The sequence below is a fragment of the Hordeum vulgare genome, chromosome 5H, assembly GCF_904849725.1.
Source record: "Hordeum vulgare subsp. vulgare chromosome 5H, MorexV3_pseudomolecules_assembly, whole genome shotgun sequence".
Taxonomy (NCBI): domain Eukaryota; kingdom Viridiplantae; phylum Streptophyta; class Magnoliopsida; order Poales; family Poaceae; genus Hordeum; species Hordeum vulgare.
The window spans coordinates 446,056,976-446,068,557 of NC_058522.1; the positions used below are offsets into that span (position 1 = coordinate 446,056,976).

General features: G+C 43.9%; 1 protein-coding gene across 1 annotated transcript; it reads left to right on the plus strand.

Moving 5' to 3' along the window:
* Positions 1–1,783: 1,783 nt before the first annotated feature.
* On the plus strand, positions 1,784–3,005 carry LOC123396848 (the record flags this gene model as incomplete). Its single annotated transcript, XM_045091647.1, has 4 exons — positions 1,784–2,083; positions 2,157–2,339; positions 2,687–2,887; positions 2,979–3,005. Coding segments are annotated over 4 exons (711 nt in total), but the record flags the coding sequence as incomplete, so codon positions are not given.
* Between the last annotated feature and the right edge of the window lie 8,577 nt (positions 3,006–11,582).

An 11,582-nucleotide genomic window follows, 5' to 3' on the forward strand; every position in this document is an offset into this window, starting at 1 on the left:
TTTGCATTCCTGGTCCTATTTATGATCCTACAAGGGCTATCTCTATGAGCTAAAAAATTATAGCAGAGGACACAATCAAATTCAGAGATTAGAGCCTGATGAGCAATGTTATGAGAGCTTGTTGTTGATCTGCCTATTTTCCCCGAAATTGGGACGTGATGGATGGTCCTTGTGAGGTTCTCCAAGAATTTGATTCCTCATTTTTCTGTGCTGGTAGTATGATGGATTTTGATTAGTTAAGAACCTGCAGTTTCTTTGGTAAGTTGGGATTAAGAGTTCCTCATAGGAATAGGATCCCTACCAGGGTGAGGTCTCAGGTTATATGGGTGGAAGAGAGGTTGGCGGGGCGAGACGCTCGGCCAGCGGCGGCGGGGCACAGTGATCGCGCGCAGCGCACGAGAGAGAGAGAATCGAGGTGGCTAGGGTTAGGGTGCCGGCTCCTGTGGGAGCCGAGCAAATATGATTGCTTCTGCTTAACCAAAACGGAGTCCTTACATGAGTATATATAATCTCCCTAGCCTAACAAATACGATAAACTAGGCTAAGCCCCTAATAACGATAAGATAAGTTGGGCCAGGCCTTTAAGTGGGTGCGCCCTTGGGCCCCCTCGGGTTATAATGAATACCGGTGATAACAGTTCCATATATATTTCTGCTCTGATAGTACGATGGCATTTTTTTACAGTGTCTGATTTATTCACTGTGTTATTACTTAGACCAGGCTTCTACCTTACTGAGTTAGTATTTTCTTGTGTATTCCAATAGCTGCTATTAATTATATTTGTTTTTCCTTCCACAGGATCAACAAATTGTCAAGCACACATGCTACAACCATCAATTTCTGTGATATTAACCATCTAAGTCTGCAATGTTCACACACTGGTTTCCGTCATCTATACAATTATGTTTCCATTACAGTTGTTTGTTTCTCCAATGACTATGTATACTCTTACGCACGATAAGAAATATATTCAGGCTATGCCAGTGAATCCAAAAGAGTTAGTACCCACGAGTTCGTTTTCCTATTATGTGCATTGCTGGGAGCCTGGAACCTTCAAAAATTTATATTACATACGAAATCATTTCCATCAGCGCCTGCCTATAACATAAAAATTGTTAGCCTTCCCAAAGATGAATTTCTGCACAACATTCTGGGAATTCACGTATTTGTGTCCGTACATTTTTCACCTTGACTATAATTGGGTACTCCATGTATCAAGTGTTTATGTAGTTTACCAGCTTTACGAAGGAAAAAAAAAGAGGCGAGAGCCAAAATTGGATGCAACAATGGCTTAGATTTGTGTGTGTGTGACTTCTTTGGAAGATTTTCTGAAATTGTTTCTTGCTCGTTCATTTGTGGCCAGACCTTGACAAAATTGGGGGCCTTGTTCCTGTGATTCAAGATCTTAATAATGCAAATGAAGAAATACGGACCACCTCTTCATGGATCCTGGGTACAGCCAGTGAGAATAATGCCCTTGTCCAAAGCCACGTAATGCCATTAATCGTGCACAAAGGAGCATTTTGATTTCAAAGATGTATCTTGTTTCTGCAGAGTATCCACTTCATTATTAACAGTATTATGCAGATTTGGGGAGTAAATTTTCTTTTTTCTGTGAGCAATATGTGTAGTTTATGTGTTCTTCAGGCCTGGCCCAATGAATGCTACTGTAAATTTGTCTCTTTAACTTCACTAAATATGCTTGAAAATGATGTTTATATATCTTTCATTTCACCATTGCTATACCATTGTAGTGGTTTCTTCTATTTTCTTTTCAAACTGATTGTCAACTGTGCATGTCATTTTATTAAGAGCCAGTTTCCTTCTATGTTTCCCCATAGGGGTGTCTGTTGTTGAAGTACTTGTTATAATCATTTTTTGTTCTAGCCATGTAACATGTGCTGACTGTTTTTTTCTTGGTCAGATTCTTGGTTATGGAGCTTTGGCAAGATTAGTGAAGATGGGTTATTCCACTTCGGCAAAAGAAGCTGCAAAGGCAATGTATGCTATATCGGCTTTAATCAGAAATAACGTAAATGGTCAGGAGGCATTCGCTTTGGAAAATGGGAACGCAATGCTGCAGGTAGTGAAAATCCTATCTTGGGAATACAAGCACATAACTGGTTCAGCTGTGACGAAATTTCCCACTTTTGCAGCACATCTTGGGAAGCAACAGTGTTGATGTTGGGCTTCAGAAGAAGGCAGTGTTTTTATTAACAGATCTAGCGGACTTTCAGCTAAATTCTGGAAACTCAGGGCTCACTTTCTTAAGTGAACGCTTTTTGCTGAAGTCAGTCACTGATATGTTATCAGAGTTTGATCTTGACCTTCAAGAAAAGGTATGATCAGAGCCACCTCTGACTCTGTAGATCATTATGATTAGCACTGGTTACCAGCTCATAGTCTGCACTCTCAATGACAGTTGTTCCTTGTGTCATTCGGTGCATGAATTTGCACCTTTCTTTTAGCACCTGGCAGTATAATTACGCATGGATTTATTGTTCAATGTTATTTCTCTCAGCAAGGACTTTAGGAGAAAGTTGTAGAAATGCAATTACTTAACTCCTGTCAAGAAATGGAAGTAACGACTACTGTAGTTCATTTGACAAAATTTCGGCATGCCAGCAGTAAAACTTACAACACTACTCTGTCACATGTTTTGACTGACATTCTGTTTCATACACAGGTTTTGTTGGCCATTAGGAGCCTACTGAAGCTTCCCTCGACAGACGCTAGGGACTTCAAGTCATGCGGTCTAGACAGTGTTCTGTACAGACTGGGGGTGCAGCTGGAGGAGCTGCCTTCAGAGGAACAGAAGGAGTATGCCAGGGAGGTTGACGCCCTCCGAAGAGAAGTATTGATGTTCTTCGAACAGAAGCTCAAGCCGGTAAACTAACATAACAATGCATCCTTGCTAAGACATCATTTGTGACTAACAACTGTCTGATCCCGAGCTAACTCCCGCCTTTGTTTTGCAGGGTACCGCTGCCGCGGCGGTGTCATAGACACCACACACGGATGAAGAGAAGAGAAGTAGGCGTTTTCGATCCAGTGACTCAGTGCTGGTTGCCAAGTTTTTGAAAGAGTAGATTATTTTTAGAAAGAGTCTGGCTGCCAAGTTGAGTCCCTTCTTACTTTTGCCGGAGGTTTATAGCGGTTGTAGGATTGGATGGAATGATAGGTTAGAGACATTGTTAGTTTTCACAATTGCAGAGCTAGCTATGACATACCCTTGTGTTTCTTTGAAGATTTCTTTTTACTGGAAGAAGAGGCGATGATCTTCCCTTTTGTGCTGTTCCTCCTACAATGAATGACTTTAGGGCATCTCCAGCCGCGCCCCCAACAGGCCCCATGCCCGTGCCCCTAGGGCGTTGTTTTTTGCTGGTTGGACCCATTATTTGGGCCGGCGACCCCAGGCCGAACCTAGCGTGTAGTTGGGGGCAGTTGGATGGTTCGGCGGAAGGAAAAGTGGTGTGTGGGGCGCCACTGTCAGGCGAGAAATGCCTTTCCCTCGCTAGATTCGCCCTCGCGTGCCGTAGGAAGCATCGCCGCCATGTCGATCCCGACGTCGCCCACCTGTCCATAGTCGATGCCCTGCCGGTAGAAAAAGCCATTTCCCTGCCGGTTTCACGACAGCCTCCATCCTGCTCTCTTGGGCGAGCTTTTTAAACCGCTCATCGACGGCCACCTACCCACCACGCCTGCCAGATGTTTGGCGATTTTCCTGCTCGGTCATGGACTCAGACGACGAGGACGTGTTAACGACTCTGATGGAGGAGGAAGCCGAGGACGACACCGCCAACGAAGAGCACCTCATGATCCTTGCCGCGCTGGTCGGCCTGTCCGCGAACGATGCCAAGTTGCGACGAGGTGGCACGGCGTCGGGCGTCCGCAAGAGCAAACAAAGACATCGCATGGAGGGCTATTGCATGCTAAAAATTGTTAGCCTTCCCAAAGACGAATTTCTGCAAAACATTCTGGGAATTCACGTATTTGTGTCCGTACATTTTTCACCTTGACTATAAGTGGAATTGTTTGTTATTTATTTAACTGCAATTCAAAACATTTAAGTATCGCACTATATGTTCATGCTACTCAAACTCCATTATTTATAATAAAAATATGTTTAGGGCTACTTTGTTGTCTGCCTGATGGCCTTTTTCTATGAATTTCATGCGTCAACTGCAGATACAAGGTCTTTATAGGAAAAAAAAAGGCACATGCCCTTTTGAAAAACCAACAAAGGATTCCTGGGTGAACCCTCACTTCTAATGCAAGTTCACTGGACGACTACCATATCTTTATGTAGCATTGGAATGCTTGGATGAAGTTGGATGGGAGATCTCCATTCAGCTTTTAGAAGCCATGATTTTGTTTGGTTGGTTTGGTGGACAATATAGGTCTATATCTACTAATGGTAGTTATTTTTTATTTGAACTAGCAGTTGTAACAAACATTATATACCTTCGTATGCATTTTTGGTGTTGAGATTTTGCTTTACAATATTGGCTCACTGTCATTAATATTTAGATGTGAGGCTGTTTTTCAATCATAAAAAAGTTATCTTATTTATTAACAATCAATGAGAACACCTAATGAATGGAATAACATATATTGTGGTCTGTATGCAACAACATGGCCATAATTGTGTTTCACCTTTGAGACTGCAACTTGAGCGACATCACAGAATTGTGTTTCCATTTAAGTTTTTTTTTCTTGAAACATTTATTTTGTATTTGTATGAATTTCATTTGCTCAATGTATGAGACGTGCATTGCACGTGCAATCTTACTAGTAGGAATAAATACTTGACACACAGAAAACAGTAGCAACAAAATGACACGATCAACATGCTACGTCTATTAGTTTGGGTCTAGTCCATCACATGATTCACCCAATGATGTGATCCAGTTATCAAGCAACAACACCTTGTACATAGTCAGAAGACCCTGACTATCCTTGATCAACTAGCTATCCAACTAGAGGCTTGCTAGGGACAGTGTTTTGTCTATGTATCCACACATGTATCTAAGTCTTCATTCAATACAATTATAGTATGGATAATAAACGATTATCTTGATAGAGGAATTATAATAATAACTTATTTATCATTGCCTCTAGGGCATAATTCCAACAGTCTCCCACTTGCACTAGAGTCAATAATCTAGCCCTCACATCGCCATGCGAATTACATTGTAATAAATCTAACACCCATACAGTTCTGGTGTTGATCATGCTTTGCCCATGGAAGAGGTTTAGTCAGCGGGTCTGCCACATTCAGATCCGTATGCACTTTGCATATATTTACGTCCTCCCCTTCGATGTAGTCGCAGATGAGGTTGAAGCGTCATTTGATGTGTCTGGTCTTCTTGTGAAACCGTGGTTCCTTTGCTAAGGCAATGGCACCCGTGTTGTCACAAAACAGGGTTATTGGATTCAGTGCGCTCGGCACCACTCCAAGATCCGTCATGAACTGCTTCATCCAGACACCCTCCTTAGCCGCCTCCGAGGCAGCCATGTACTCCGCTTCACATGTAGAATCAGCTACGACGCTTTGCTTGGAACTGCACCAGCTTACCGCACCCCCATTAAGAATAAATACGTATCTGGTCTGCGACTTAGAGTCGTCCGGATCCGGGTCAAAGCTTGCATCAACGTAACCTTTTACGGCGAGCTCTTCATCACCTCCATACACGAGAAGCATATCCTTAGTCCTTTTCAGGTACTTCAGGATATTCTTGACCGCCGTCCAGTGATCCACTCCTGGATTACTCTGGAACCTGCCTGCCATACTTATGGCCAGGCTAACGTCCGGTCTAGTGCACGGCATTGCATACATGATAGAACCTATGGCTGAAGCATAGGGGACGGTGCTCATATGCTCTCTATCTTTATCTGTTGCTGGGCACTGAGTCTTACTCAATCTCGTACCTTGTAAAACTGGCAAGAACCCCTTCTTGGACTGTTCCATTTTGAACCTCTTCAAAACTTTATCAAGGTCTGTACTTTGTGAAAGTCCTATCAGGCGTTTCGATCTATCCCTATAGATCTTAATGCCTAGAATGTAAGCAACTTCTCCTAGGCCCTTCATAGAGAAACTTTTATTCAAGTAATCCTTTATGCTCTCCAAAAACTCCACGTTGTTTCCAGTCAGCAATATGTCATCCACATATAATATTAGAAACGCCACAGAGCAACCACTCACTTTCTTGTAAATACAAGATTCTCCAACCACTTGCATAAACCCAAATGCTTTGATCACCTCATCAAAACGTTTATTCCGACTCCGAGATGCTTGCACCAGTCCATAAATGGATCGCTGGAGCTTGCACACTTCGTTAGCATTTTCAGGATCGACAAAACCTTCGGGCTGCATCATATACAACTCTTCCTTAAGGAAACCGTTAAGGAACACTGTTTTGACATCCATCTGCCAGATTTCATAATCAAAAAATGCAGCTATTGCTAACATGATTCGGACGGACTTAAGCATCGCTACGGGTGAGAATGTCCCATCGTAGTCAATCCCTTGAACTTGTGAAAAACCCTTTGCCACAAGTCGAGCTTTATAAACGGTCACATTACTGTCAGCGTCCGTCTTCTTCTTAAAGATCCATTTGTTCTGAATAGCCTTGCGGCCTTCAGGTAATACTTCCAAAGTCCACACTTTGTTTTCATACATGGATCCTATCTCGGACTTCATGGCCTCCGGCCATTTGTTGGAATCTTGGCCCACCATTGCTTCTTCATAATTCGCAGGCTCATTGTTGTCTAACAACATAATTGATAAGACGTGATTACCGTACCACTCTGGAGTAGTACGCGGTCTCGTCGACCTGCGAGGTTCGACAGGAACTTGATCCGGAGTTTCATGATCATCATCATTAACTTCCTCCTCAACCGGCGTCGCAACGACAGGGGTTTCCCCTTGCCCTGCGCCACCATCCAGAGGGATGAGAGGTTCGACAACCTCATCAAGTTCTATCTTCCTCCCACTCAATTCTCTCGAGAGAAACTCCTTCTCAAGAAAAGCTCCGTTCTTAGAAACAAACACTTTTCCCTAGGATTTGAGATAGAAGGTATACCCAACTGTCTCTTGTGGGTAACCTATGATGACGCACTTTTCCGCTTTGGGTTCCAGCTTTTCAGGCTGAAGCTTTTTGACATAAGAATCACATCCCCAAACTTTAAGAAACGACAACTTTGGTCTTTTGCCATACCACAGTTCGTATGGTGTTGTCTCAACGGATTTTGATGGTGCCCTATTTAAAGTGAATGCAGTTGTTTCTAATGCATAACCCCAAAACAATAACGACAAATCAGTAAGAGACATCATAGATCGCACCATCTCTAATAAAGTACGATTACGACGTTCGGACACACCATTACGCTGTGGTGTTCCAGGCGGTGTCAACTGTGAAACAATTCCACATTGTCTTAAGTGAGCACCAAACTTGAAACTCAGATATTCACCCCCACGATCAGACCGTAGGAACTTGATCTTCTTGTTACGATGATTTTCAACTTCACTCTGAAATTGCTTGAACTTTTGAAATGTTTCAGACTTGTGCTTCATTATGTAGACATAACCATATCTACTCAAATCGTCAGTGAAGGTGAGAAAATAACGATATCCGTCGCGTGCCTCCATACTCATCGGACCACACACATCGGTATGTATGATTTCCAACAAGTCACTTGCACGCTCCATTTTTCCGGAGAACGGAGTTTTAGTCATCTTGCCCATGAGGCATGGTTCGCACGTGTCAAGTGAATCAAAGTCAAGTGACTCCAAAAGTCCATAGGAATGGAGTTTCTTCATGCGCTTTACACTAATATGACCTAAGCGGCAGTGACATAAAAACATGGCGCTATCATTGTTAATTCTAACTCTTTTGGTCTCAATGTTATGTATATGTGTATTATTACTACCAAGATTCAATATGAACAATCCTCTCACATTGGGTGCATGACCATAAAAGATATTACTCATAGAAATAGAACAACCATTATTCTCTGACTTAAACGAGTAACCGTCTCGCAATAAACAAGATCCAGACATAATGTTCATGCTTAACGCGGGCACTAAATAACAATTATCTAAGTTCATAACTAATCCTGATGGTAACTAAAGTGAAACTGTGCCGACGGCGATTGCATCAACCTTGGAACCATTTCCCACGCGCATCGTCACTTCATCCTTCGCCAGCCTTTGCTAATTCCGCAGTTCCTGTTTCGAGTTGCAAATATGAGCAACAGAACCTGTATCGAATACACAGGTACTACTACGAGAGCTGGTTAAGTACACATCAATAACATGTATATCAAATATACCAGATTTTTCTTTGGCCGCCTTCTTATCAGCCAGATACTTGGGGCAGTTACGCTTCCAGTGACCCATACCCTTGCAATAATAGCACTCCGTTTCAGGCTTAGGTGTAGCTTTGGGTTTCTTCGTCGGATTGGCAACAGGCTTGCCGCTCTTCTTCGAACTACCCTTCTTTCCTTTGCCGTTTCTCTTGAAACTAGTGGTCTTATTCACCATCAACACTTGATGCTCTTTACGGAGTTCTGACTCTGCGACTTTCAGCATCGCGAACAACTCGCCAGGTGACTTGTTCATCCCTTCCATGTTGTAGTTCAACACAAAGCCCTTATAGCTTGGCGGCAGTGATTGAAGAATTCTGTCAGTGATAGCCTCTTGCGGGAGTTCAATCCCCAGCTCCGCTAGACGGTTTGAGTACCCAGACATTTTGAGCACATGTTCACTGACAGACGAATTCTCCTCCATCTTGCAAGCATAGAATTTATCGGAGGTCTCATACCTCTCGATCCGGGCGTTCTTCTGAAAGATAAACTTCAATTCCTAGAACATATCATATGCTCCATGACGCTAAAAGCGACGTTGAAGTCCCGGCTCTAAGCCATACAAGACTGCACAGTGAACTAATGAGTAGTCCTCCTTACGTGTTAACCAAGGGTTCTTAACATCCTGGTCAGCCGTAGCGGGTGGTTCATCTCCTAGCACAGCATTAAGGACATAATCCTTCTTCCCAGCTTGCAGGAGCAACTTAAGATTACGAGCTGAGTCTACAAAGTTGCTTCCATCATCTTTCAAATTAGCTTTCTCTAGGAACGTATTAAAATTCAGGGTGACTGTCGCGTGAGCCATGATCTACAACACAAATATATTCAAACTGGACTTAGACTATGTTCAAGATAATTAGAGTTTAACTTAATCAAATTGTTTGCTAAACTCCCACTCAAAAAGTACATCTCTCTAGTCATTTGAGTGGTTCATGATCCAATTCCACTAGCTCAAGTCCGATCATCACGTTAGTTGAGGATAGTTTCAGTGGTAAGCATCCCTATGCTAATCATATCAACCATATGATTCATGATCGACCTTTCGGTCTCATGTGTTCCGAGACCATGTCTGCACATGCTAGGCTCATCAAGCTTAACCCGAGTGTTCCGCGTGTGCAACTGTTTTGCACCAGTTGTATGTGAACGTTGAGTCTATCACACCCGATCATCACGTGGTGTCTCGAAACGACGAACTGTAGCAACGGTGCACAGTCGGGGAGAATACAATTTCGTCTTGAAATTTTAGTGAGAGATCACCTCATAATGCTACCGTCATTCTAAGCAAAATAAGGTGCATAAAAGGATTAACATCACATGCAATTCATAAGTGACATGATATGGCCATCATCACGTGCTTATTGATCTCCATCACCAAAGCACCAGCACGATCTTCTTGTCACCGGCGCCACACCATGATCTCTATCAACGTGTCGCCATCGGGGTTGTCGTGCTACTCATGCTATTACTACTAAAGCTACATCCTAACAATATAGTAAACGCATCTGCAAGCACAAACATTAGTTTAAAGACAACCCTATGGCTCCTGCCGGTTGCCGTACCATCGACGTGCAAGTCGATATTAACTATTACAACATGATCATCTCATACATCCAATATATCACATCACATCGTCGGCCATATCACATCACAAGCATACCCTGCAAAAACAAGTTAGACGTCCTCTAATTGTTGTTGCATGTTTTACGTGGTGACCATGGGTATCTAGTAGGATCGCATCTTAATTACGCAAACACCACAACGGAGATATATGAATTGCTATTTAACCTCATCCAAGGACCTCCTCGGTCGATCCGATTCAACTAAAGTTGGAGAAACCGACACTCGTCAGTCATCTTTGAGCAACGGAGTTGCTGGTAGTGATGAAACAAGTCTCTCGTAAGCGTACGAGTAATGTCGGTCCAAGCCGCTTCGATCCAACAATACCGCAGAATCAAGAAAACACTAAGGAGGGCAGCAAATCGCACATCACCGCCCACAAAAACTTTTGTGTTCTACTCGAGATTACATCTACGCATGAACCTAGCTCATGATGCCACTGTTGGGAAACGTTGCATGGGAAACAAAAAATTTCCTACGCGCACGAAGACCTATCATGGTGATGTCCATCTACGAGGGGTATTTCAGATCTACGTACCCTTGTAGATCGCACAGCAGAAGCATTAATAAACGCGGTTGATGTAGTGGAACGTCCTCACGTCCCTCGATCCGCCCCGCGAACCGTCCCGCGAACCGTCCCGCGATCCATCCCACGATCCGCTCCGATCTAGTGCCGAACAGACGGCACCTCCGCGTTTAGCACACGTACAACTCGATGATGATCTCGGCCTTCTTGATCCAACAAGAGAGACGGAGAGGTAGATGAGTTCTCCGGCAGCGTGATGGCGCTTCGGAGGTTGGTGGTGATCTAATCTCAGCAGGGCTCCGCCCGAGCTCCGCAGAAACGCGATCTAGAGGGAAAACCGTGGAGGTATGTGGTCGGGCTGCCGTGGCAAAGTTGTCTCAAATCAGCCCTAATACCTCCGTATATATAGGTGGGAGGGGACGGGCCTTTCCTTGAGGCTCAAGGATCCCCAAGGGGTTCGGCCTAATGGGGGGAGGAGGAGTCCTCCTCCAATCCTAGTCCAACTAGGATTGGAAGGTGGAGTCCTTCCCTACCTTCCCTCTTCCCCTTTTTTTTTCTTTGATTTTCTTTTATCCCGCGCACGGTCCTTCTTGGGCTTGCCCACCAGCCCACTAAGGGCTGGTGCGGCACCCCTAAGGCCTATGGGCTTCCCCTGGGTGGGCTGCCCCCCCGGTGAACATCCAGAACCCATTCGTCACTCCCGGTACATTCTCGGTAATTCCGAAAACTTTCCGGTAATCAAATGAGGTCAACCTACATATCAATCTTCGTCTCCAGACCATTCCAGAAACCCTCGTGACGTCCGTGATCTCATCCGGGACTCCGAACAACATTCGGTAACCAACCATATAACTCAAAGACGCGTAAAACAACACCGAACCTTAAGTGTGCAGACCCTGCGGGTTCGAGAACTATGTAGACATGACCCGAGGGACTCCTCGATCAATATCCAATAGCGGGACCTTGATGCCCATATTGTATCCTACATATTCTACAAAGATCTTATCGTTTGAACCTCAGTGCCAAGGATTCATATAATCCCGTATGTCATTCCCTTTGTCCTTCGGTATGT